At 47.2% G+C, this 27,753-nt stretch overlaps 1 protein-coding gene across 3 annotated transcripts in view; it reads right to left on the bottom strand.

Moving 5' to 3' along the window:
- Positions 1-27,753, bottom strand: part of PDXDC1 (pyridoxal dependent decarboxylase domain containing 1) — a 51,682-nt gene that overhangs the window by 2,600 nt on the left and 21,329 nt on the right. For all 3 annotated transcript variants that reach the window (XM_078439762.1, XM_078439761.1, XM_078439763.1), the window contains exons 6-21: positions 26,587-26,776; positions 24,078-24,146; positions 23,176-23,254; positions 19,793-19,877; positions 18,903-18,951; positions 18,651-18,752; positions 17,729-17,854; positions 13,571-13,621; positions 8,537-8,600; positions 6,267-6,355; positions 5,222-5,327; positions 3,284-3,455; positions 2,285-2,403; positions 1,864-1,985; positions 824-916; positions 633-729 (exon numbers count right to left, since the gene is read on the bottom strand). In XM_078439762.1, the coding sequence (XP_078295888.1) occupies positions 633-729; positions 824-916; positions 1,864-1,985; positions 2,285-2,403; positions 3,284-3,455; positions 5,222-5,327; positions 6,267-6,355; positions 8,537-8,600; positions 13,571-13,621; positions 17,729-17,854; positions 18,651-18,752; positions 18,903-18,951; positions 19,793-19,877; positions 23,176-23,254; positions 24,078-24,146; positions 26,587-26,776 (1,613 nt within the window). The remainder of the gene's footprint in view (positions 1-632; positions 730-823; positions 917-1,863; positions 1,986-2,284; positions 2,404-3,283; positions 3,456-5,221; positions 5,328-6,266; positions 6,356-8,536; positions 8,601-13,570; positions 13,622-17,728; positions 17,855-18,650; positions 18,753-18,902; positions 18,952-19,792; positions 19,878-23,175; positions 23,255-24,077; positions 24,147-26,586; positions 26,777-27,753) is intronic.

Below are 27,753 nucleotides of genomic sequence, written 5' to 3'. Positions count from 1 at the left end.
AACGGTACTGTAGCAGCAGGGACCAGACGGCCCTTTGCTGACGGCAGGCGCTCGGAGCGACACGGATCCTCTGTCACACTCGTGTGCTCACGGTTTCCTGGGGGGGGGAGGGGGCACGTGCAGGGAACTGTCCCCCCAACACAGGGAAGAAGGGGACCTGGAGGTGCACGTCACCGTCCCCAAACCCCAGCAACCAGTCCTCCTTGCGGGGTGCCTGGTTCGAAATGAGCTGGTCCAGGGCTACAGACTGGACTACAATCTTGTCACCTCCCATTTCCACAGCAGCCCCTTCCTGGGGCAAAGCACTCACGGGGACGGCAGGGAGGACTGACACCCAGCACTGAACACGACGCCGGGGGCACTGAAGAGTCCCGACAGCTGAGTGGCCATGTTCCGACCGGCCCGCAGGAAGGGGGGTCTGCCGCGGATGGGGGGCAGGGCGGGAGGTGGGGGGACCTGCTTCTGTGCTGCCGCGGCTGCCGCGGCGGGACCCACCAGGCCTCCCGAGACAGACGCAGCCCCGGAGGCGCAGGGGCCGCGTGCGCACCAGGCTTCCCGGTTCGAGTGGGGGATCCCAGGAACCCGGTCACGACTCACAAGGTCAACGGGACCCGGGGCGGCGGTGGTCCTACCTGCCGTTAAGTTGAAGGTTCTTCCCTTCTGTGAAGCTTGTACTGGAGAAAACCAATTGAGTACGGATCCCACGACAGGGATCTGCCGCAGCACCCCCTGCAGAGCAGAACCACCGCTCGTGAACGTCCCGCCGGCCCGCTCCCGGCCTGACGCCCCCGATGCCCCCTGCGAGTCTGCTGCCGAGCCTCACCTCCTCCAGGAGCCGCTCCTCGTTCGCCTTCTGCAGCTGAACCTGAGCTTCCTGAATCCCTTTCCGAACCACCTCCGTCATGTTTTCCAGAAGCTGTGGTAGGACCGAGAAAGGGATTACTTGTCTAAGCTTCCTGCCCGGGACCTAGAAGAACTATTAACACAGCACCAGGGACGCTTTCAAAACTGTTAGTAAACGGAATTCTACACTTCTGGATGCCAGGGTATGAAGTAAAACTGGCGAGCGAACACAAGAGGACAAAATGCCCTGCTAAGGAGGAGACACCTTGGTGACCAGCCCCATCTGCCAGGAAAAGGAGGAGAAACCACCTGCCCGATGATCTCAATGTCACATCCACAGAAGAGAGACACACGCGTCACAGTCATGGAAATGGGATCAGAAGTGACACAGCAGGTTGGGAGAAACTTCAGGAAGCCCACCCAACGATAAAGCCAGCTCCTCGGCCTCATGGCAGACTTCCCGCTCTCCCCCTCCCTAGCAGCCACGGGCCACCACACATGCCTGTCTCCTCAGACCCATCCCGCTGTCGTCCCTCCTCTGCTCCTGAGTGATTCCTAGTGACTCACGTGTCTGGTCTGCGGAACGTCCACCAGCTAGGTCTCCATGCCTGCTGGCCAGCAGAAGCAGGTCTATCCCTGGTGGCAAGTCCTGTCATCCGAAACACGTGCCTCACGCAGCCCCGGGTCCAGCTGCGACTGCAGTCTTCCCTCACCTCGTCAGGCAGATGCCACTGCGTCTTCCCCAAACGCTCAGCTACGCCTAACTTCAACACGGCATTCGCCGCCCTACGTGGCTACATGGACCTCTTCCCCCGAGCCGCGAGCCCACTGAGGGCAGGGACTGCATCAAATGCTCGGGGGGTTCTAGATTCCTGGTACAATGCTTGGCTCATTGGAACCATTTCTGCACTCTTTGGGAACGAACACGTATTTCTGAGGGTAGCTTCCTCCTTCGTGACCCCAGCTGGCTGCCCAGAGAAGACCCAGGAGAGGAACGAGGCACAGATTAGTCTTACAGACCCTTGAGTTTTCCTCGATTTCTCGAGCTGTGACCGCAATGGTCTCCACCAGTTCAGAAATGTCCACGTCATCGCTTGCCATCCCAACGTAAATACAGCTCTTCATGCTTTTGTACTCTGGGCCTGTGGGAAGAGACCACCGCCTGCCTTGGCTCCCAAGTCCTCGGTCAGAAGGCTGCCTGGGGCCACTCTCCTGTACAACGGCATGACCGCGCGCAAAGGCACCTCCCTTATGGGGTGAGGACAAGGATACTAATGAGGACGTGGGTGCCCCAAGAGGCTGCAGAAGGGGAAGGGAGCTAGCTCACTCTAGAAAGAACTCAACTATCATTTCTTCCGAGGAGACAGAGCCCAACGGCCTTTAAGCCAGTTAGGAAACAGCCTTTGGAAGTTCATAGTGGACTTATAAAAGTAGTAGTTACCCATTTTAAATGTAAGGTCGGATTCCAGTTCATGTAACTTTTTCAGGAGTCCAGCATGGATTTTTTCCCCTTCCGGATCTAACTTCAAACTGTTCTTATCATCATTAGCATGTTCATACCTACAAACAATATCAAATAACAGTATTTCAGTCTAAAAGATCAAATGCCTCTTCGGACACAGGATTGCAGGTAGAGTATAAGCTACTGAAGTTTTCCAAGGTGAGTGAGACAAATGGGCACAGGAGCCACTCGGAGCGTCTCAAGGCAAGGAAGGTACAAGTCTCCAGTCCACGAAGCTCAGGCCAGATCTGGAAGCCTCATCGTTTGTAATTGAATCACGGAGTCTTACGGCACCTGGGTGGCTGTCGGTTGAGCACCTGACTCTTTTGATTTTGGCTCCGGTCACGATGCCAGGTCAGGGGACTGAGCCCTACGTCGGGCTCTGCACTGAGCGTGGAGCCTGCTTAAGATTCATTCTCTCTCTCTCTCTCTCTCTCTCTGCCCTTCTCCCCTACTTGTGCTAGCTTGCTAGCTCTCTTAAAAAAAAAAAAAAAAAAAAAAAAAGGCCAAGCAATTAGGGGCCTTCCCTCCTGGAAGGAGAGGAAAGCAGGCACAGGGCTAAGGGTACACGCAGCACTCCAGGGGACCGAGCGGCGTGCCCCACCGGCGAGCTGGTTCTCGGTCTTAGGGAGCCGTGCTGCTCCGTACCCCACAGTAGTAACCGTTCGTCAGCTGTGCACTCGTACGGTCTCCCCCAGTAACCTCCGAGCCGGCACAGAAAGTACAGCGACAACTATTGCATGAGCGCGAGGGTGTCCACACCGCCACCGTGCTGGGCTTTTCTACGTGTCCAAAACATCTCGCTGCATTTCCAGGGGACACCGACACCGTGACCTCACACATTCACCTCCGATTTCCAAGCTGGTCCACAAAATGACCCGCCAACAGTCTTGACACGGCTAAGAAGAGTCAACCGCCGCCAGGAGGCCGAACCCGTACCTGACAACCCCTATTCCGGGCCAGTTGGGGTCGTCGACGTATAAGAGGCCCGCGGTCCCTGTCACCTCCTGCTTGAACTCCTCCCGCAGCTGCAGCGTGCAGGTCAGGACCGGCAGCTTGCTCTGGATGCAGGCTACCAGCTGATCCACGTCCTCTCCCCGAGTTCCTAAAACTGAGAACGACCCCGGGCGTTAGCGAAGAGTGGAAGGAAGGGCTCCCACTTCCGCCGTCAGAAAGGTCAGCGGCCGCGGGGCCTCCCGTGAGCTGGAGCAGAGGTGTAACCTAAAAGCCGCTAAGCCCATAGGGAACATCGGTGTTAACGACTGAGGCACGTGGCATCCGGGCGCAGACGCCGTTCTGTCTCGCACCGAAGATAAGACCAGCCCCTCCGTGTGACGCAAACTCAGTCTCGGCCCAGGACTCTGCCGGAGTCTACGTACAAGGCTCCTCGCGCAAGCTACGAAGAGGCACGCACGGTAGCATACCGGGGAGAGAGGGATTCTGGCAGGTGTGTGTGTGGTGTAGCAGGAGGGCGGGGTGATGACAACAGCACCAAGGACAGCCCGAGAGCCCCTGGGGCTGCAGGGAGCCCACCTCGCTGCCCCTCGCTTGCGACTCGAATGTGGCAAGTGACTGCACTAAGCCTCAGTACGTGATGCCCGGCCTGGGGGCCGCCAGACCCACTGGCATGTTCTTCGGCTCAGCGCCCAGTCCCACGGGAGGGATTTCTCCGGCCGTGACTCCCTGGAACCAGGGTGCCACTCTGGCCTACAGTGCCTGGTCTCCCAGTGTTGGAAGTGGGATGACCCCAGGGGCGGCTGGCTTCTCCCCTGGTGCTGCTTCGGATGCCAGTGGCTTCAGCCCGGGCTACTCCCCGGCGTGGTCCCCCTCGCTGGGCTCCCAGGGCCCCTCAAGCCCCTATGTCCCCTTTGCCAGGTGGTGCCACGTCTCCAGGCCACTCACCCACATCTCCTGCCTACGAGCCTCGCTCCCCCGGGGGCCACACACCCCAGAGCCCCTCCTACTCCCCGACCTCTCCGTCCTACTCTCCCACCAGTCCTAACTATAGCCCCGTGTCACCCAGCTACTCCCCAACTTTGAGATCTGGATGCCACCGGCCATCTTCATGATGGGCTTTTCTTGGCAGGACAGTTACCCACATTTCCCTATACTGAGGTCTTTGAGTAAATATCTTTCCAAAAATGTTGAAAACATTCCATGAAAAAACAGCAAACATTTTTTGAAAATCTTCATCTTGGAAAAAAAGACAATCAGATTTTTAATCTGATTTTTAAGACCTACTCCACTATGGCAAACACGAGTCCCCCTAAGACATTTCACACATGTGATCTGGTTTCAATCTTCACACGGCTACAGTGAGGCCGCGGGAACAGCCCTGGAGGAGAAGCTCGCTAAAGATCCCACACATGTGAAGCGGCGACAGAAGTATATGCGCCCAAGACTTTCTGTCGCACAAGCCCACGCACCTGCCGCTACCGCTCTCCCAAACACCTAAATGTGGAGGCCCTCAACCTTCTCTGGTCCACCCTAATCACCAGGGGAGCTTTAAAAAATAGAGACGCGTGGGCTCCATGCCCCATGGACCAGAATCCCCGGGGTGGGGCCTGACCGCTGGCAGCTGGCGAAGCTCCACGGGTGAGTCTCACGTGAGGCGTGGCTGGAGAACCACGGAAGGGAAGACGAAGGGCCACAGGACGCCAAAACATAGGGACTCCAGTGACTTTAGAAGTCTACTTCTGGGAAGTTCTGCTGGAAAGCTCGTCTACCCAAATTTAGCCCCAAGGCAAAGAAAAAGCCTCTTCAAAGAAAAAGAGTGTCACAAGGGAAAGGAAACCAGGCCACAGCGTGGACCTGAACGGACACGTCAGTGTTGCTCCCGGAACAAGGGAGGACAACCCGTGGAGAATGGCTGGTTACCTGCTGCTGTCGTCAAGGGGCTGAACCGAATGCACACACCCTCCACTTCCAGGTCCATGACGGTGAGGCCGCTCGCAGGCACCAGCTGCTTCAGCTGCTCTCCCAGCTGCGGGGACACGGGCAGAGTGACGAGGGCCCGCACGGAGGACTCCCAGCTCCCCCCACAGGCCCTCATGCGCTCAGCCCCAGACCCAAGAGACTCCCCGGGGCGAGGTTCCCTGAATCTTCTCATTCTCTTACTTACGGAAACTTCTTTTTTAAAGAGACTAAGTTTTATGTTTTTAATTACTAAAAAATACAAGTTCATTGTAGGCAAATCTAGGAAATATGGGTAAACCCAAAGAATAAGATAAAAATGACCCACAACGCATCAGTGAGAATACCCACTGTTTACACGTTAATATACCCATCCTGTTCTATCTCTATATTTTCCGTCGCCGCGAAACGTTTCGTTCGACATGCTGTGTGGTAACCTGCATTTTTTCCTATAATCTGTGATGACCATTTCCTTCCTGCCGTATATGTCCAGCTACACGGTTTATTCCGGCTGTTTCGATATCACTGCACAAACGTATCCTAACTTCCTCATGAAGCCCGAGGCGGGGCAGGAGCCCGTTATGCTAGGACCGACACAGCTGTGGTGGACGCCCTGACACAAAAACCCCGGAGGCACAATTTCAGTGTCCCGAGGCAGCCACAGCACAGTGCGTTCGGTCCACACTGTCAGGTGCCCGGTGGTCAGGGGGCTCTGGCTCTCGGGCCTCCTGACATCGCTCCAGGCGCCCACCACAGCCGCGGTCCCCGTCGTGCGGGTAGTCTGCGGCCTTACTACGTAGCAGCAAGGAGATGGTCACCGAGGCAGTGATTCTGCAAGGCCCTGCCGGAATTCGCGCGGCATGCCAAGCAGTGATGTGATCAGAAGTCCTGGAAGGAAGCCCAGTGCCTTTGCAGAAGCATCCTTCCTATGGGCCCGACTTCCCAGACACGTCCATGCATCATCACTCCATCTGGGATGCAGATGAGAGCACATGGCCCCCGTTCTTACCCAGCGGTTCAGGGCATCACAGGAATGTCTCTCCCGGCCGACCGTTGAAGGTGCCATGTTAGGCACCGGGACAGCTGTCGGCACTGGATCTGACACCAAAACACAGAAAAGAGGGTTCACCTTCCGGAAACACAGCTCCACACACGCTCCTCAAAGCCCCTTTCACTGAGCTCCCAACACTAACCCGGGAGAAAAGCCTCAAATACTACAGAAATCAAGTGCTGATGTCACAGGGAATGGATAGAAAAAAATGAGTACGTACATACAGTGTGTAGTGTTGTCCATCCTTAAAAAGGAAGGAATTGTCCCGTGCTCAATATAGATGAAACGTGAGGGCGTTACATCAAGTGAAATAAGCCAGTTACACAAAGACTCACACTGTATGATTCCACTTCTCTGGGGACCCTAAGGTAGCCAGACTCAGAGACACAAAGTAGATGGTGGCTGCCAGGGGCTGGAGGGGAGTGTCTAAGGGGTGTGGAGTTTCAGTTTTGCAAGACGTACAAGTTCCGGAGGGCTGAACAACCACGTGAATCTGTGCAGCATTACTTAACTGTACACATTTTACCACAAGTAAAAATTTTTGCATATGTTTATCTTACAGAAGGGTTTTTTTAGCTTTATTTTTAGAGAGACAGAGTGTGAGTAGGGGAGTGGCAGAGAGAGAGGGAGACACCGAATATGAAGCAGTCTCCAGGCTCCGTGCTGTCGGTACAGAGCCGGATGTGGGGCTTGAACTCATGAACCGGGAGATCATGACCTGAGCTGAAGTCGGATGCTTAACCGACTGAGCCACCCAGACGCCCACAGGAGGGGATTTAAGCTTCCACATTTTTTTTTCTCGGAGAAGATGTAACACCTGAATACTGTCTCACAAATAGAATTCTTAGTCTCATTTGGGAAGTTTTTCTTTAAAGGAACTTCCAGAGGAAATCAAGATGTAACACTATAAGTTACCAGCTAGTCTATCAACCCTTATGCGAGGGAAGGCAGAGCACCTGAGAGCACCCCAAGCGGGCCTCACAACAGACTTCTCCTCCTTTCAAATGGCCAGGGCGCCTACTCCTGCCAGGCGGTGTGCTGGGCACACCAGATATAAGGAAGTGTCATCTAGCTGTTTACATTCTACTGAAGAAATACCATAAAGAAAGAACTGAAATCACCATATATTGTTGTTGGTGCCATGAAAGAAGGCGGGGACTCCGATACAGTATGATGGAGGTGCCTTAGCGTGGATAGGGAAGGCCTAAGGAGGTGCACCTAATGGAGACCTGAATGGTGATAGGGAGCCAGCCAGAAGAAGAGTGAAGGGAAATGTGCTCGAGGTAAAGGGAACAGCAAGTGCAAAGGTCTTGCTCTAGGAAAGGGCACAATATTCCAGAAACTCGGAGAAGACCAGTCTAAGTCACAATGATCGAGAGGAGAGGTGGCCTAAAAGGAAGTCAGAGAAGATGGCAAGGGCTGGACTCCATAGGCCTTACAAGGCCTGGTACTGAGCCTGGACCTTATTCACTAGAAATAGTAAGAAACTGAGGGTCTGGGCAGCCAAAGGGCGCGAATGGATTCCCTCATGTACTGCCCGGTCTGACGGCATGCAGAGAATGGTCTGGAATGGGGTATGTGCAGTACACAGAAGTGACAGATCAGTCGAGCGGGGATCGCGGCTGTCCGGGTGAGAAGTAACGGTGCCCTGGACTAGGCTGGTGGCGCTGGGGGCACCCTGTAAAAATAGAGATTCCTGGATCCAACCTCATGAATCAAAGTATCTAGGAAGTAGAGCCCCCAAATCGAGATTCCTGGATCCAACCTCATGAATCAAAGTATCTAGGAAGTAGAGCCCCCAAATCTCTATTTTCTTTTCTTTCTTTTTTATGCTTAACATAGTTTACATTTTAAATAATTTAAAATACAGTGTAAACATACATTAAAAACACTATGGCAAATGAGCGTGAAAACATGAGGTTATTTGGGTGTGTGTGTGTGTGTGGACACCCGTGCACGCATCCTGGTCTCTCTTCACTCATTCTAGCACTAAGTCTAGGGACTGGCATTTGGAAACCACTGGTTTGATCACAGGAAACTATCACTAAAATGCTATTAAGGCACTTAGGACCAGAATTCTTGTGAAAATCATTAACATTTTCTGAAAAAATAATGACTGCAGATTTTAGCAGTCAAAATATTTTGGACTATCTATGTAACTTGAAATAGTTTAAAATTCAAAGCCCTTAGACACAAACACAAAAATTATGCTTTTTAAAGTCACCTACCGGAGCCTGGTAATTCCTGGAAAAATCTGAACACCACTACCGGAGAGCTGAGCTCATCTTCCACCTGAAAAATACAATCTGATGTTACCAATTAACATTACATCCAACACCTGCAAAATGAAACAGTGAGTTTGAAAAGCAGGCTACAGATAGCATAGGTTCTTAGTAAACACGTAAAATTCAAAGGTTAATTTCAGTTGCTACAGAAATAGAAATCAAGGGTTTAGTAAAATTCCTAGAAATAATTATAAGCCGGTTCTGAGAACACATTCCTGGATTATGACATCTGACAGAGGTATACTGAAATTAAGGCAGGAGCAAACTGTAATAATAATAAACAGAGGCCTGCCATTAAAGATCAGTGAAGAGGAAAAAGAAGAACCAGAATCAGTGCTGGGAGAATGGAAGCTTTCAACAACCTAGAAATTATGCTAACTTAAGCAGGACTGAAACTTTAAAAAAAAATTTTTTTTTAAATGCTTATTTATTTTTGAGACAGAGACAGAGTATGAGCAGGGAGGGGCAGAGACAGAGGGAGACACAGAATCCGAAGCAGGCTCCAGGCTCTGAGCTGTCAGCACAAGAGCCCCATGCGGGGCTCAAACCCACAAACTGTGAGATCATGACCTGAACCGAAGTTGGACGCTTAACCGACGGAGCCACCCAGGTACCCCTGAAACTTTTTATACAGTCACAAACAAAAAGAGGAAAACTCCTTTCTTCTCACTTTGTAAAACTCTCAGAACAGGATGTAAGTCCTACTGGTAATGAAGATAAACAGTCTAGAGCTGAGTCTAAGTATTTCCTAAATCACTGAAGTGGTACTTATATTAAGGACAGGCGTCCTTCATTAACTTCATTAATGACTAACTTCATTAGCAGATTTCATCACAGACGAAAACGTTCACTGCATGAAGCCAAGCCAGCACTAAGTTAGTTCACGGACGCCATCGAACAGTGGAGCGACTCATCAGCTCCACTACGGGGTCAGGATACAAAGGGAACAGCAATGTTCTTGACAGAATATGGCACACAGGGACAGATGTCTAACCACTCAACAGTTCTAGTTATAAACCCTATTTTCCAAGGCTCTGCGTGTGATGTCTCCATAGTGGAAACGCTAACTTGCAAAGCCAGGAAGTAGCTGGCCCAAGGTCTGCGCTGTTAACCTCTGAACGGAACACAGGGATGTGATTTAGGCCAAGCAAGATGTGTATCAAATTTGCCACCTTATTAAGCTGATTGCTGTGTTACCTATCTATCATCTCCTTTAACTTTCATGTAAACATAAATCTATTAATGCTTTTTTTTTTCTCTTAGTACTTTTAACACTTGGAGAGCCTTAATATCTAAATAGAATGGAGTAAATCCAAGAAGCAAATAGAAACAAAAGCAATAAAATTCTATGCCCATTCCCCGAACCTCAGTCAGGATGAATGAAGCAGGATGATTTGAGTAACCAGACTTCTATATATAGTCTAATACAGTCTTGGTTTCTTATTTCTTTGAGCTCGGTGGACTCAAATGTCAGTGCATGAGAAATACTGTACATGGTTATAAACAGAGAATACATGGCAGACTGAAATGCGGGATTACATATACCAAAACCAAAAAAACCCCCAAAAAACCAAAAAACCCAACATAACCACTGCTAAGCTCACAAAAACAGTGAATCAAGAAAGAAAACAAAGAGTATCGTCAGCGGAGCAGGGGCTGGCGAGCGGGGAGCAGGGAGGGGAACCCGCTGTAACACCCAGGGTCTTCGGGCCCATGTGCAGATGGTGGTGAGCGCACGTCATGCCAGGACCCCAAGGAGAAGAGGGGGAGAAAAGCTCAATCTGCCGACCAGCAAGAGGGCTTCCTGCGGCCTGAGGCTCCGTCTACACAGGGAGTAAAATGCACCAAAGAGCGAAACATCAGGTGTGCACTGCCATGGGCCGTACGTGCCATTTGGTGCAGGAGTCCCGAAGCTGTGGAACTGACAGACGGACCTTTGCCCGTCACACATGAGAAAAACATGCAGGTCATAATGAAAAGTGAAGCACACACCCGGCAGCAGACGCAACAAGGGACAATCTGTGCTCCAAAAGGAAACATACTCTGACGACCGTGCTTAGAGAAATGAGGACCAGGAAGCATAAAAACAAAAATAAAAAAGGAAAGAAAAAGAAAAAAGGATGTCCAAAAAGGGAACAATGACTTAACAAGAGCTCAAGGGAACACGCTGGAAGGAGGCAGGTATCACTCAAAGTGAAAACACGGCCGACACAGATGAGAGGCTGCTCAGGTGCCAGGACAGGAGGCAGAGGCGGAAAGGAGGACAGGGGCTGAAGGAAGATGGACCCGTGACAATGTTCACTATGCTGGTGAGATCGGAGAAGGAGGTCATATATGAAAACGCAAACTGCACAGAATTAAAAAAAAAAAAAAAAAAAGACTCCTCAGGTTAAATGAGCACAAGTCCCAACCAAGCAGGATCTACACAGTCCTCACTCGGACACACCATGGCCACGGTCAAAGTAGCAGAAGCTGGAGAGCCTCAAGGACAGCAGAGACGTAAGTGCTGCACGGGGCTGAGGCTTGCAGGTGTGAGGGTGAGATACCCTATTTCCCCCTTAAGTGCGAGTGTGGGACGCAGCCCACGTGCCGCCGAGCTAGCAAAACAGCAGCCTCGGTGGCGGCTGCGGACAGGACCTACACTGACACACGGACACAGGGGCTCCCCGCGGCCTCCCTGCGCCCCGGAGGCGGCCCCGGGCCCTGGTGACATGGGCGAGAAGGCCCCCGGGGAGCTTGCAGAAGGAGCCGCTGTGCACAGACGCGGCTAATCTCACACGCCCCGGGGTCAAGTCCTGGCTGTGCCACATACCACCGTGTGGCTCAGGACACGAGCACACCGCCACACAGAGACGGAAATAACACCGCTCTGCCACAGTGACGTCTCGAGAACCCGAGGACGCGGTATCTATGTAAGCACTACACAGATATTGTGGCGACAAAAGACATTTAATACTGACCTGTATTTTACGGTGCCTTACAATTTTCATGTTGCTTTCTCATACGTTATCTGATTCGCCCTTCGTCACGAGCCACTGAAGGAGGACAAGTGCTAACTTCTGTGAACTGACCGGACACAGACTGGTCCGCCGGTTAAGAACACGGGCCTCGGAGTGTGAATCACAGCTCTATCCCATCCTAGCTGTGTGGCAGGAGCAAGTCACTTAACTTCTCTGTGCCTTAGTTTCCTCGCCAGTAAAGACGCGGCAGCCGCTGCAACCAATTCCCAGATCAGACTGACTTAGGCTCCAGTATCTATGCCAAGTACCCGGCACAGTACACAAAACCGTGAAACAAAAACAAGACAAAAGTCCCTGCCTCTACAAAGCTTTGACAAAGAAAAACAGACAATGAACAAATAGACGACTTCAGGTAGTAATAACTGCCACGAACAACAAAACCCAGGGGACAGAGTGAGGGGCGGTGGTAGGCCTGCTTTAGGCGGGATGGCCAGGGAAGACCTCTCTGAAGAGGGGGTACTTGAACGAACACCTCAAGGGTAAGAAAGCAGGCATGAAAAGAATTGAAGGGAACAGTGTTTGCAGGTAGAAGGAAGAGCGAATACGAAGGCGGCTGCTGTCAGGGTTAAATGAAGGAACGTGTGCACTGGGCGCCATTTCACGAACAGCTGCTGTGATGACAATTATTACTGGAGTCACGGTGCCTCACGGTGTTTGCCAGTTACTGTGTATCTACGGAGACGAGCATCCACGGGAAGGAGGGGTGGAGCAGGGCTCATGCCCGGACCGTGTACCGCCTTCCAAAGATGCTCCAAACCCACTGGTGATTAACTAGCACTGGCACAATCTCCCCGCCTGGAGAAGGACAGGGGGGCAGAGGGGACGTGAGGAGGAGCCCAAGTGGGCTCAGTGAGGGAGGGGAACAAGGTCCACAGGCCCAGCACCGCCTTGACTCCTGCCATCTTGCTCATACTAGTCCACAGTTTGGGCTTCTCTGTTTACAACCAAAGGAGTCCAACCAACATACCTTCGCCGACAACTGAGCTCACAGGCTTAGGCAGCAAAGAAAATGACTCAATGTCATAGGGCGTCAGTGGTACGGCTGAAATTAGAACCCAAGTCTCCTGATTTACATTCATCCCTCCGCTTCTCCAATGGGCCACTCTCCTCTTCCAAGCTAGAACCTGGGTCATCTCAGGTCAGCTGAAAAGGCTCCAAGCTCCTACTCAGAAGGCAACGGACAGCAGCGCCCCCCTCAGGCACTTAAAGCAAACCGTGCACTAAAATGGAATCAACTATATCAACTCGAACCCCAGAAAAACTTAAGTATTAGTTTTAAACTTAACTGCATCTTGCAGGATTGTCCAAGAAACACTCAGTGGCCTTATTTAAACTAGAATCTGACCTCTATTTCCTGAAATTCTAAAATATAACGAGGCAAAACATGAGAACATTCAAACATGAACTGATACTTCGTTATTAGCCCTGCTAAATCCTCACGTCCTGGGTCTAATAACTGCCCTTAAGCAGCAATGTCTGATAGATTCTGGTATATTTTAGGAGGATACTGGGGGAATAAAAAAACAAGGCCACTTGATCTCTTCCTTATTCCCCAATCTGTGCAAATGAAAACTCTAGTGTCAGAAGGTTTCAGAAAAAGTTGCCCCAAACACTATGAGAGACAAAATGACTTTTCATTTCAGTAGTATGAATGTTCTAAAATCACTGGGCAGAGGAAGTCAACAGGGTTTGTTAGATTTTTGTGCAATTCTAAATTTTAACAGAACAAAACTACACACGATTATATGAAAAGCACCACAGGGATTCAGCATATGGTACAAATCTCTAGATTTGTGCTCTCTGTAGAGTTAGGTCATTGGTGCGTGAATCTGTTCCGAAGAATGTGGTTTTACTGGAGCTGTCACAATTCCACTGAGATGCACCCAATCTGGAGATCATTCCAAGTCACTGACGTTGTTATTAACTTCAAAAATGGATCAAATCATATATACTGTACCAAGATTTTGATGTGGTTCACTTTCTTCAAACTCTCTTGTAACCGTTGACTCTGCAAAAAAGACAAAAAATAGCTTCTAATTTTTATAATTTCATTAGATTATATGTATTTATTTAATAATTACTTAGGTTATAATTTCATTAGATTAATGATATCCATTAGATTGACACAACATATCGAAACATGGTTTCCATGATGGTTTTTGCAGGCCCGCAGACAAAGATCTCAGGCCGATAAAGCCATCTGTCACTCGATGGCTCCTGAGTTAGGGTGCCAATTCTTGCTTTTCCAGAACCGAAATATTCCCTGATGATTTCAGTTGAAAGTTACATTTGGGGCTTCCAGAAAAGCGGTTTCTAATGAGACGTATGTGAATTTGTCATACTAGCAACATAAGCCATTCACTCGTTCAAAAACTGAGTAACTGGCAACAAAAGCAAAAAGAAACCAGTGGGACCACATCAAACTGAAAAGGTTCTGCACGGCAAAGGAAGCTATCAACAAAATGAAAAGGCAGCCTACTGAATGGGAGGACAAATTTGCAGACAGTTTATCTGATAAGGGGATTAATATCCAAAATATATATAACGCAAGCAAAAAAACCCAAAATCTGATTTAAAAAATGGGCAGAAGACATGAACAGACTTTTCTCCAAAGAAGACATCCAGATGGCCAACAGGTACATGAAAAGATGCTCAACATCACTCATCATCAGGGAAACACAAATCAATCACACAATGAGATATCACCTCACACCTGTGAAAATGGCTGAAAAGAAATAACAAATGTTGGTGAGGATGTGGAGAAAAGGGAACCCTTGTACCCTGTTGGTAGGAATGCAAACTGGTACAGCCACTATGGAAAACCAGTATGGAGGCTCCCCCAAATATAAAAAATAGAACTACCCTATGATTCAGCAATTCTACTTCTGGGTATTCATCCAAAGAAAGCAAAAACACCAATTTGAAAAGTTATCTGCACCCTCACGATCATGACAGCATTTTTTTACAAGTGCCAAGATAAACAAACAACCTAAGTGTCCATCAATGGCTGAAAAAAAGAAAATATACGGCATGTAACATACATACACAATGAAATATTATTCACCATAAAAAAGGAATAAAATCTTGCCATCTGTGACAATGGTATGATTTCACTAACATGTGGGATCTAAAACAAAACAAAACAAAACATGCAACTCATAAATACGCAGAGCAGATTGGTGGTTGCCAGAGGCAGGGGTTGGGAGCTGGGAGAAATGGGTAATAAAGGTGACTTAAGTTTTTTTTTTTAATGTTGTTTATTTTTACAAGGAGAGAGAGAGAGGCAGAGCACAAGTGGGGAGGGGCAGAGAAAGAGGGACACACAGAATCCAAAGCAGGCTCCAGGCTCTGAGCTATCAGCACAGAGCCTGACGTGGGACCTGAATCCACGAACCGTGAGATCATGACCTGAGCTGAAGTCCAACGCTCAACCAACTGAGCCACCCAGGCGCCCCAAGGTGGTTTAAAGATACAAATTTCCAGGGGCACCTGGCTGCCTCAGTTGGTAGAGTGGGCGACTCAATCTCAGGGTTGTGACTTCAAGTCCCACACTGGGTGTGGAGCCTACTTAAAATAAAACATTCTGTAATGATGTATAGTGATGTGGGTTAACTAGACTTGTACTTGTGGCAATCATTTCCCAATATATGCAAATATTGAATCATTATGCCGTATACCTGACACTAATATGTTAATTATAGCTCAAAAAACCCCACCCAAACTACTGAGTGCACATGTGTGCCAGGCACAGTACCTGATTCTGGGGAAGGAAAAGAAAAGGTAAGTGAGAGAACACAGCATTATTACGACTATTTGGAACACGAGGTCTGGAATAACCAAACCGGAGTTCAATACCCCACTTGTAGGACGATGAGTTAAGTTCATCTGCCACTTACTAGCTATGACCTTGGGCAAGTCATTTAGCCTCTCTGGGCTTCAGGTCCCTCAGTTATAAGACGGGGAGGGCAGCAGCTATCTGACAGGGTGGTTATGGCAAGCGCCGGGAAGGGGTCTCTGGAGGGCAGCATGCACATGAGGACTTCCGTCCTCACCGTTCTAGAAGCGTCCCAGCCCCAGACCTCTCATCACTGCCACGGGGATAAAAGAAGGCGTACTTCAGGGGTTCGGGGTTCATCCTTCCAACGCTTACTGAGTGTGGGACGCTGGACAACCCCTCATGAACAATACTTATTGGTGTGTTATCAGCGGACTTTCCACCCCGGCGGGGTTCAAATGAGGCGGTGCGTGCGCAGAGCACCGAGGTGGCTACAGAAAAAATGAGTCCTCATGGCCTCCCCGGAGGATGAAGACGATGATGACGATGATGATGATGATGATGATGATGAAGGGAGGAAGCGGAGGAGGAGGAGGAGCCTGACTTCCGCCCCCAGGGAACCCGGCACCTGGTGACAGCCGCAGGGACTACATTTCCCTGCAGTTCCCACTACAGGGTCAGCGACAGGATGTCACTGAGGTCCTCGGCAGGACTGCGAACCGCTCCCGTGTGCCTGCAGGCAGACAGAACTGCGGCCTTGAGGGTTTGCCAGAGAATGTCTCATTTATCTCCCTGCCCTCTGGAGGCCAAAGCGAATTGAAGGGCTCTCCCCCAAGGGCCCGAACCTTCCCCAAAGCGACTAAGTTACCGGGGCAATAAAGGCCTCTCCTTCCGAACAACCAAACTTCAACATGGGAGCCGACGGCCCAGTGAGGAAACTTTTCAGAAATGTGCTTTGGAAACATAATGACACAGACCTCAACATTACCTCATGTGACAATGAAACTACTTCCTTCAGAATGTCCCTATTGCATCAGAAACTAGCGTCAGGAGGAACCATCCTGGCATGATGAACCAAAAGGCAGCTGCCACAGCAACACAAAAACACGGATTTTTCCTCACTATAAAAATGACACTTGAGGAAGTACCGATTCCACAGAACACGTTGCAGACCAAGGTTTATTCTTAAACCCATCCGCATGTGACCAGACAACACTCCAAGAGCTTCGCATGCACAAGCTCATGAAGGCCTAACCATCTTTCACATCACCCCTGTCTCCCAGGTAAGCGAACGGACTTACAGAGAGGCGACGCCATGCTTTCAGACTCAGGTAGGATGCAGCTCGCAAACTGCATAAATGTGACCTCTTTTTTGCTTTCTAAACTGTAGCATAATTATATATATACTTTCACAATTAGAACACCTCATACAGAAGGAGAGTTAGAACCATCTCTAGAGCCTTGCCATTTGGGAGCCCAAGACAGCTGGTATTAAAAATACGCAGGCGGGTGGGGCGCCTGGGTGGCGCAGTCGGTTAAGCGTCCGACTTCAGCCAGGTCACGATCTCGCGGTCCGTGAGTTCGAGCCCCGCGTCAGGCTCTGGGCTGATGGCTCGGAGCCTGGAGCCTGTTTCCGATTCTGTGTCTCCCTCTCTCTCTGCCCCTCCCCCGTTCATGCTCTGTCTCTCTCTGTCCCAAAAATAAAAAAAAAAAAAAATACGCAGGCGGGGCGCCTGGGTGGCGCAGTCGGTTAAGCGTCCGACTTCAGCCAGGTCACGATCTCGCGGTCCGTGAGTTCGAGCCCCGCGTCGGGCTCTGGGCTGATGGCCCGGAGCCTGGAGCCTGTTTCCAATTCTGTGTCTCCCTCTCTCTCTGCCCCTCCCCCGTTCATGCTGTGTCTCTCTCTGTCCCAAAAATAAATAAAAAACGTTGAAAAAAAAAAAAAAAAAAAATGCAGGCAATCCATCACCACCCCTAAGGCCGCCATATTTCCTTCCCCCTTCAAGAGACAGCCGGCTGGGGGCCATGTTAACTACCCTCCTCCAGCCCCCTTTTGCTCCTTCTCCGCTCCTTGGCTCTCATCCTATCACTTCTTTCCTCATCCTACAATGACACGAGCAATCATCTAATCTGATTTCATCCGGCCACTAACGATGGGACACCCCAGCAGTCTCCCCCAGAACTTCCAACGGCAAATGTGCACTTCAGGTCTGCTTGCTTAGGAGATGCGAAATCCAGACAACACGGTATTGGATGATGAGTAAGGAACGAGGCAGTTTTCTGTCTCTGCCTTCACCATGGAGTATCTGTGACTCATTTAAATTGCAGGTTTCTACTCACCAGCTGGCAGGCGTGCTTAATCCTCTCCACAATCCCATCAAGCCCCAAGTACTGTAACGACAACCACAGCGGCAGGGCACGGAGCTTGTCTGCTGGCTTGTTTGATGTAAGACCGGCAACCAAAGTCTGAAAAAGCCAATATGGGTTTATTAACCGAAGCCGATGAAGTCACACAGTTGACGTAACTGGTTGGCATATTCCCATGCACTTTGTATGCGTCAGATGCTACGCCAGGCACCTGGCTTACACTAAACATCGTTTGTCTAACAGTCTTGTGAGGGGAGTATTCTAGGCAGCCTAGCACCAAGACCTGGCTTTCAAGGGTTCATGGCTAAGGTGTGGCAAAGCCAGGAGGAGAATCCAGATGGGCCAGAGCTCTCAGGCCCCCAAGAGGTAGCCCCTTCCACGGCTGTTCTGAGTGTCCTCAAACACCTGGCCGTTATCGACCTAGAAAGACGTTAACTGTTTTAGTAAGAATCACTGAACCGATCCACTATCAAGAACCACTTTAAAAAAATATGTATTAAAACCTTCTAGACAATGGGGATCAAGAGCTTTACTCTCAATACTAACGGCGCTTCAGGGAGTCTATTCTAAGGAAGTAATTTGAAATACAGAATGATGCTCACTATGTTAGTAACAAAGTTTGGAAACAAAGGAAGATTAAATTGTAGTATTTAAAAGGCAGAATATTACAGAGTCATAAAAGGTCATAAAGTTCTTTGTACACACGGAGGCAAAGGGAGAGAACAGAATAAATGTATTCAGTACAGTTCCACTTGTGTTAAGAACAGGGTTTTTTTGATAAAAAAAAGTCACAGAAATAGCATCAAGGATATTTCTACTTTTTCCGTATTTTGCTCCCAGACTCCATGCTGACTATTAGCCTCTCCCCACTCCCTCCCAGTGAGAGTGAGCTTACCAAGGCAGGATCGTCGTGTTTATAAAGGGTGACTGCAGGGACGGCAGGCAAACCCAGCCACGGGCCCGGAGTCAATGTCATGCTGTCACACTTGGTTGCAGCCTAACGAAGAAAACAAGGTTTTGTTACAGACCATCAGAGTACACGAAACCCAGCACCCCCCTCAATTCATAAAAATCATGGGAAGTCATCAGGGATTAGGTCATTGTAATTCCTTCTTAAAAACACAGTATTTGGTAAATCATAACATACCAACACTGACGAGGAGACATAACCTAGGGCCAATGTTGCCAGATTCACACTGGAAGAAAAAAACCACAACACTAATTATTAATTGCTGCTTATTCCCTATGTACACTTAAAAAAAAAAAAAAAGGAGGTGCTGTTCCAATCTGACATTTAAGTGTCTTTCAGCTGGGTGATCAGCTTTTAAAACAACAAGAGAAAATGTGGTGTGTACAAATTTCGGCAAAACCTTGAAAATGCACTTTATGTGTCTTATGTCTCGTTTTCTATCTTTCGTAGCTATTATTTTCCTGTCATCACTCTTTGCCAGAGAGATCAAATGAAAACCCGGCCCGCATGGCCTGCTGAGTACGGACCACCGAGGCTGCCGGGTATCCTCCCCTAGGTCCTTCTGGGGAACCACCCCCATCTCCTCTATCAGACCACAGCCTCGGGTGGACGAGACGCCACTATCTGCTCCACGGGTGGGCAAATGACCCGAACCGCAGGCGAGTTACAATTCCCTGGCCACAGCAATTGGCTCAGCAGGAGGCGTTTGTCGGGACTTATGACCCTCAGAACACAAACGGGAAAGCAAACTGGAGCCACTGCAACTATTCTGTACCAAAACAGGAAAATGTTATCTATAGATGGAGGCAACGTGGAGAAAATCAGGCCAAGTGGGGGGAGGGGGAGGGGGAGGGGAAGGGGGGGAGATGGTGGCTCATTGTTATGGGAGCCAATACAATCTCTTCTCGCTGACACCACTTTGGGTTATTTTGTTATCTTTACTACGCAACCCAAAGAGCCCTTCGCGATAATGACAATCGTTACAACAAAGAGCCTGGACAGACGGCCACTCTTTCACAAGCACTGGGTGCAGGCCCAACACGGAGCCACCCTCGCCCTGCACTCACCCCTCCACGTGCAGCCATATGCCATACTGCTCGCAGAGTTCTTTCAAACGCCCAATCTTATCTGTGTGCCCTACTGCCGCGGTTCCTAGGATAAAACACACAAAAAACGATACTGAAAGGAATACTTTGAGCCCTTACGGCAGGATAAAAGCTTATAAATACGTTATCTAAGAAGGAAGTAACACTGTATCTGTTTTATTGAGATTGTGTATGTGAGCTGGCTTAAAACCAACTGTTACAAGTTGATCATTCAAGGTCTGAAGCATGCACATTCTCCATTTTATGTATCTATAAAATCAGGCTTGTTAATTTTGTTACTTAAAATCTCCATATACTTGTTTTCCATCCACTTAATGTTGTTTCTGGGGAAACATTAAAGTCTCTCACCAAGATTGTGGGTTTGTCAATTTATACTTGTAGCCTATCTATTTTTCCTTTAGTCTTCCTTTATACATTTCAGATATGATCATAAGCTTTCTTAGTTACTGTGCCTTAGCGGATTACACGAATTTTAATTAGCGTGGACTCTACCTTATCTCACACTAACACCACTATAGATAGTACTTTCATTCTGTCACCATTTGCCCAAGATACCCTTTTCCATGTTTGCTTTTTGTCATTTCTAGGTTATTAATGGTTTTTATTTAAAAAAATGTTTTTAACGTTTATTTTTGACAGAAAGAGAGAGAGAGAGAGAGTGAGAGAGTGAGAGTGAACGAGCACAAGCAGGGGAGGTGCAGAGAGAGGGAGAAACAGAATCTGAAGCAGGCTCCAGGCTCCGAGCTGTCAGCACAAAGACTTCCGCGGGGCTCGAACCCATGAACCATGAGATCACAACCTGAGCCGTAAGTCAGATGCTTAACCGACTGAGCCATCCAGGGGCCCCACTGGGTTGTTAATTTTTTAATTAACCACCATTAAAAAAAAAAAAAATGTTTATTTTTGAGACAGCGTGAGTCAGAGAGCCGGGGAGGGGCAGAGAGAGGGAGACAGGATCCCAAGCAGGATTCCAAGCAGGCTCCGTGCTGACAGCAGAGAGACTGGTATGGGGCCCAAACTCACAAACCGTGAGATCCTGACCTGAGCCTAAGTTGACCCTTAATCGACTGGGCCACCCAGGTACCCCTGGGTTATTTTAATTTAGGTGTGTCCATTATACACAGAGATAAATTTGTGGGTTTTTTTTAAACCTAGTATGAAAAGTCCTTTGTTTTAAAACAGAACACGCATTTTAAAGTTGGTTTAAACATACTGAACACTTTAACCCACCCCTTGTTAAGTATGTATACACTACAGGTTGGGTAGGGAAGTCCCTCTTCACAGACCATGAGTAAAACCTGAACTCGTGCATTCTCCTGACCGTCTTAAACTTCCAGTTAGCAGAACCCCACCCAGTAAGCTTCCAAATCCCAACCAACTGCCTCAACAGACACAACCGATGCAAGTGGTCCTTTTGCAGGGTTTGGGTCTATAAACCATTTAGAGCTGATTTTTGTATAGACAGTGAGGGAAGAGTTACGGTTGAGTTTTTTTTTTTTTTTTCCATACGGGTATTTACTTGTTCCAAGACCACTGGTGGAAAAGACCCACCTTTTTCCTTGAAATAACTTGGCATCTTTGTAAAAAGCCAAGTGACCATATACATGTAAGTCTTTTTTTTTTTTTAATTTTTATTTTTTAACGTTTATTTATTTTTGAGAGACAGAGCACAAGCAGAGCAGGGGCAAACAGAGGGGGAGACACAGAATCCGAAGCAGGATCCAGACTCTGAGCTGTCAGCATAGAGCTTGATGCAGGGCTTGAACCCACAAACTATGATGTGAGATGACAACCTGAGCTGAAGTCGGATGGTCAAGTGACTGAGCCACCCAGATGCCCCCATGTGAGTCTATTTCTAAACTCTATTCTCTTCAATTATTCCCACACTTTCCTGGTTATCTGTAGCTTTATAGTAAGTCTAAAAATCAGAGAGCCTATGTCTTCGAATTTTATTTTTTCAAAATTATTTTGGCTATTCTCACATCCTCTGTATTTCCACATAAATTTTAGAATCCGCTAATCAATTTCTATAAGAAATTGTAGCCTGCCGAGATTTTGATAGGGATTGATCTATAGAATCTATAGATTGGAGAAATTAGACTTTCTAATATTGAGTCTTCCAACCTAAGCATATGGCATACCATTCCATTTATTTGGGTTTTCTTGAATTTCTCTTAGCATTATTTTGTAGTTTTCAGTGTACAGATCTTGCATATACTTTGGGTTTTTTTGTTTTTTTTTTTTAATGTTTATTTATTTTCGAGAGAGAGACACACACACACAAACAGAGTGCTAGCAGGGGAGGGGCAGAGACAGAGGAGACACAAAATCCGCAGCAGGCTCCAGGCTCCGAGCTGTCAGTACAGAACCCGACGCGGGGCTCGAACTCACGAACCACCCCAAGTGACTGAGCCCAAGTCGGACACCTAACCTACTGAGCCACCCAGGTGCCCCTCGCATATACTTTGTTAAATTTAACCATAAAGTTTTCACTTTTTTGATGCTATTATGACTGGCTTTTTTTTTTTTTAATTTTTTTTTTAACGTTTATTTATTTTTGAGACAGAGAGAGACAGAGCATGAACGGGAGAGGGTCTGAGAGACAGGGAGACACAGAATCTGAAACAGGCTCCAGGCTCTGAGCTGTCAGCACAGAACCCGACGCGGGGCTCGAACTCACAGACCGCGAGATCATGACCTGAGCCGAAGTCGGACGCCCAACCTACTGAGCCACCCAGGCGCCCCTGTGACTGGCATTTTTAATTCAATTTCAATTGTACATTGCTGGTACACAGAAATCCTGCACTCCAGATCAATTTGCTTGTTGGTGCCAAAGGCCTTTCTTTAGTTTCCTCAGGACTTTCTACCTATATAATCATGCCGTCTGCAAGTAAAAAGTTTATTCTTTCTAATAGGTGTTGTCACAATGATTTTTCTTGCCTGATGCCTCAAACTTCAAGTATAATGCTGAATTTGATAATGGGAAGCTGAGCAGAAAGTGGGAGCTGAACTGCTGCATGCGAGGTGGACCTTCAAGCGTGACATTTTAAGATGCGATTCAGAAAGGAAGCACATGCAAGAGAAGTACTGACAACCTAAATGAAAAAGCATACACACCAACAGAGTAAATCCCCAACAAACCAACAACTGAAGGGGATGCGAGGAGCCGAGTGCCGTGTTCTAATTCTCACCACGATGCTGACACAAACTACCTTAAACACGAGGCAGACAAACATTTCTCAAAACTCAGGGTTTTTTTTGCTTGTTTGTTTTTTGTTTTTTAGGCTAAGTACCCTGTCTTTCTCTTATACATCCAAATGGGAGATTCCGTTCACGATACCTACCGGCATTCGCTACAAGCAAAAGGGGCAGTTTTCCTCGTTCTACATCCTCTTTAATCAGTTTCTCCAAGAAGGCAACATCCTAGATTGAAAGGCAAATCACAGTAACATGAAGCAACGGGCATACAGCTGTACAATAAGAACTTATAACTTTCAACAAAGGACTCTCAAAATAACCACACAAATAAAATTCTTATTCTTGACCATTTTTCCATTTTACCTAATCAGGGAGATGAAAATCAAATAGTTTCCCTTGAAGACTAACTACAAAAAACAGTTAAATGAGATTCAAGTCAAAAACTGTATACATACAGGATGAATGTTTCTCTAGTTTTAAACACTAAGGTTTAAAGAAAATGTTCTCTCAAGTCCCCATATGTACCCAAAAATCTATCTTTGATATTACTCACTGATGTATCTGAACCAGATAATCAAGGTACCTTGGAAAAAGAAACACAGGACCCTAAAACCTATCCTTTTTGCTTCTGTCTTCAGTATGGGAAGGCCTAAAAATACGCAGAATCCAATTCCAACCCCACATTACAATAAAGAACCTCATTTTCTAAATCTGCCCATTCACAAATCCAGGCAACAGTGACAACCTTTGAAAGGATGAACTTTAGAAGAAATGTATGGCGCTCATCTGGACTCCCATGTTTCTACTTAAATCAGGTGATACAGTAATGACAAGATTCCTGAGGAGGCAGGGGCTCCTGACCTATATGCCATCCAGCCCTCGCGGACTTTCAAACCCAGAAGCGTGGATTAAGCAATGGGAAGATACAAGCAATAAACGAATAAACTAATAATTATGTGGAGGCCAGCAAACAGAACCTCAGTTGAAAGGAAGACACCGTTTCAAAACACAATTCTGTATTAGCTTACAAACCGAAGAGAGAACTCACCATCTGGTGCTGGGATCCAAACATAGTGTTACAGGGCACGCGGCACAGGCAGGGGAAGGGCAAGCCGAGCTGCCAGAAGAAACACACAATTCTGTAATCAAGATCCTTGTCACCATCCACTTATGTCCCCTAAAGACTGTGGCACCAAGACAAGTCACAATTACTCTTTTTAAACAATCTCGCTTGTTAGGAATTCCTAATATTATAAATATGTGTTAAAGTATATCTAGAAAGTCAAGCTAAAATTTCTAGCAGCTGAGGTTCTTATAAGAAGACACAGACAATGTAAAATTCTCTGAGTCAGCTAAATGGGTAACTATCTTTGTTATATTCTAGAATATAACAAAAAATAAAATCACTTTTCCAAACTAAGGAACAACCAAGCTTTGAGCATTTTGGGAGATAATTTAGGATCCTTCCTCTGAGCATTAGTGGTAAATAACACCAGCTAAAGGCATTCAAAGAACAGGATCTTATTTATGGATCCACCCACTCTTAACAAGCAACAAATATGGATTAGCAGATGTACACTTCTTAAAAGGAGTGAAGTCAGTGTTATGAATGGAGATAGTAACTGTCAAATACATCTTATATTCTTTATTTTCAGCTTTGAGGAATTTTGAGGAATTGAGGAATTTTGAGGAATTTTTGAGGAATTTTTAAACAGTTGCAGCATATTGTTCTGTAACTAAGACTTGGTAGCACCATTTAGAGACCAAACATTTAACGAACACTTTATGCACACCTTCTCCCTCCTTAAAAATTCTTCTTTTAAATTATGAGGAAAGGAAACCCGAGTAAAACACACATTAAAAAAAAAGAAATTAAAAGTGAAAATGCCCTCCCACCCCATAAGCCAACAATTAGCTACTGTTAGTATAAAACGTTCTAAACATTTTCTAAATATTCATATATATTTTTTTAGGTATGAAAAATATACATTTTTTAAAAAAGTAAGCTTTATGGGGTGCCCGGGTGGCTCAGTCGATTAAGCGTCCAACTTTGGCTCAAGCCATGATCTCACAGTTTGTGAGTCTGAGCCCCACGTCGGGTTCTGTGCTGACAGCTCAGAGCCTGGAGCCTGTTTCGGATTCTGTGTCTCCCTCGCTCTCTGCCCCTCCCCTACTCGCACTCTGTCTCTCTCTCTCTCTCTCAAAAATAAATAAACATTAAAAAAAAGTAAAAATAACAAGTAAAGTAAGCTCAATGCCCAACATGCGGCTCGAACTCACAACCTCAAGATGAAAAGTCAGTTGCATGCCCTTCTGACTGAGTCAGCCAGGCGCACCCCTGCCCCCCATACAGCTTTTGAAGACGGGACTGCTGGGACAAGGCAGCTATGGGTCTAGAAGAACCTGGCCTGTAGTAGGTACTCAGTAAGTAATTTGTTCCAGGTTTCTGTAAGGACACTGTAAATCTCTTCATTCTGTACACACTCAAAAAGAGGACGTCATTTCCTGCTGCCAGTGACCACAGCTCAAAATCAGCTGAAGTCCCTGAGTTTCCCCCACCGATCTCCACAGGACTCCTTCATCTTATAAAAGATAAACCCTCACAGGGCCCCTGGCGGCTCAGTTGGTTAAGCGTCTGACCCTTGATTTCCGCTCAGGTCACGATCTTATGGTCCGTGGGTTTGAGCCCTGGTTGGGCTCCATGCTGACAGCGCTGAGCCTGCTTTGAATTCTCTCTCTCACCCTTTCTCTCTGCCCTTCCTCCGCTTACCCTGTCCTGTGCTCGCTCTCTCTCTCACTCTCTCAATAAAAGAACAAAACAAAAAACACCCAAAAACAAAACTAAAACATTCTCGGCCAAGAGGCTGAACATTTTTTTTGTAGCCCCCTAATTGGGCTGCATGTCAATGAGCGTAATGACGTCCCATGAGCGTCAAAAACGGTAATGCTCTTTGATCTAGTAATTCTAGACAGACTCTGAAAATCTATCTAAGGAATATAATCTAGAAAGTACTTTCTAAATATAGAAATTTCTAAATAAAGAAAAAGCTATATGCACAAAAATGTCCCTAACACTATGCAAAGAGCACTTCCTGAAAATGGTCACAGAAAACAAAAGAATGCAAATGCTCTAACTGTCCAAAAGGGAAACAGTTGGCTAAAACACTATACAGTGACTTGAATGACTATTATGAAGATATTAAAAATAAACTGTACTTTGAAGAACTGTTAAAACAGGATATGCACCTGTTATAACACTAAGTGAAAAAAGCCAAACATAACCTTGTAAAAACACATCTACACTCTCTGATTAAAATCTGGGGAAGAAAAATGTTAACTGTGGTTGCCTTTGGGCAACTAAACAATATATATACGTACACACCTCTGAAAATTCATTAATATCTATTTACATATTTTCTTATATTGACAAAACAAGCACATTGTTTCTTTTCATTTGAAAAGAACTACGGCTAAAGAAATGGGCCTATGCACTTTATAAAGTTCCAGAACAGAGAGGAACACAATTTCTTTCACATGTCCACCTTATCCCATATTACCTGATTACAAAGGTACTGGCCCAGGCCAGGCCTAGCAGCAGCACTAAGGTATATAACAGGCTTCTTGTTATACAGCACGTTGAAGCCGTCCACTACGAAGTCTTCGTAACAAGAGTGAAGAGCAAGCCTACAGATCTTTGCCAGTCCTTCTCTTTCCTCCTCGTGGAAATAAGCGCAGCCGTTTTCATACCTGTGAAGAGACAGCCATCTCTCGGTGTGTTCTTGTCTCTGGTAAGAGACAGTTTTACATCCTAATTTTAGTCTTGGGAGTAATCCTTTTCTTAATCTAGGACTTTTCACCTAGAGCACCCAAAGGAGATAGGGAGAGCCCTCATCCTAGATGGCTGACCACACCTCAACAGCTGGAGATTATAAAGAATGGAGGCAATCACCCTTTGTCCATACTCCAAAAAGAGCAGAAACTATGAAAAAAAGCAGCAGAGAATAGGAGTCCCTTAGATACAAAAAGGCCAGAGATCACGGTTTCAGCTTACTCTACAAGAAGGCCAGCACTGGATAACGCAGGCAAGGTCCTTAGCAGTTTCAGTCCAAAAACATTCCAAGTAAAGAAAAAGGCAAAAGCTGCTAGTCAGCCTAACTTTTGCTTTTACTATTGTCTGCCTGGGGCAAATTATTCTTCTCAATCTTCCAGAAAAGTAAGGAGAGAGAATTTCAATTACGGGTGGCAGATTTTTATTAGAAGAAAATCTCTCCTTTGCAATTCAGTTAGGCAAACTTAAACTCTTGCTTGGCCAAGCTGTTTTCCAACATCTGAAAGGGAGTCTGTCAAGTTAAATTTTCCAGTGTTAGGCAAACATTCCTTTTCCTTAAAAGCAACAGCATAGTGGCACCTGGGTGGCTCAGTCGGTTAAGCACCCGACTTCGGCTCAGGTCGTGATCTCACGGTTTGTGAGGTTCAAGCCCCACTTTGGATCCTGTGTCTCCCTCTTTCTGCCCGTTCCCCCTCTCCCTTCTCCCCTCCAAAAATAAACAAACATTAAAAAAAAAAAAAGCAACAGCATAAACCCCGAAATACCACTGGTCCTGTGTCTTCTACTGAATCCTTATGTGCTATAACTCCTTAATAATGCCAACATTATCACAGCATAAAGCGTGATATTTCGCACAGCATAAAGCGTTCAATTTCATAACACATCCTCAACTTCC

The sequence above is a fragment of the Panthera onca genome, chromosome E3 (assembly GCF_046562875.1).
Source record: "Panthera onca isolate mPanOnc1 chromosome E3, mPanOnc1 haplotype 2, whole genome shotgun sequence".
NCBI lineage: Eukaryota > Metazoa > Chordata > Mammalia > Carnivora > Felidae > Panthera > Panthera onca.
Note: the sequence above shows the minus strand (reverse complement) of the source record. Positions and strands in the feature narration are given on the sequence as shown.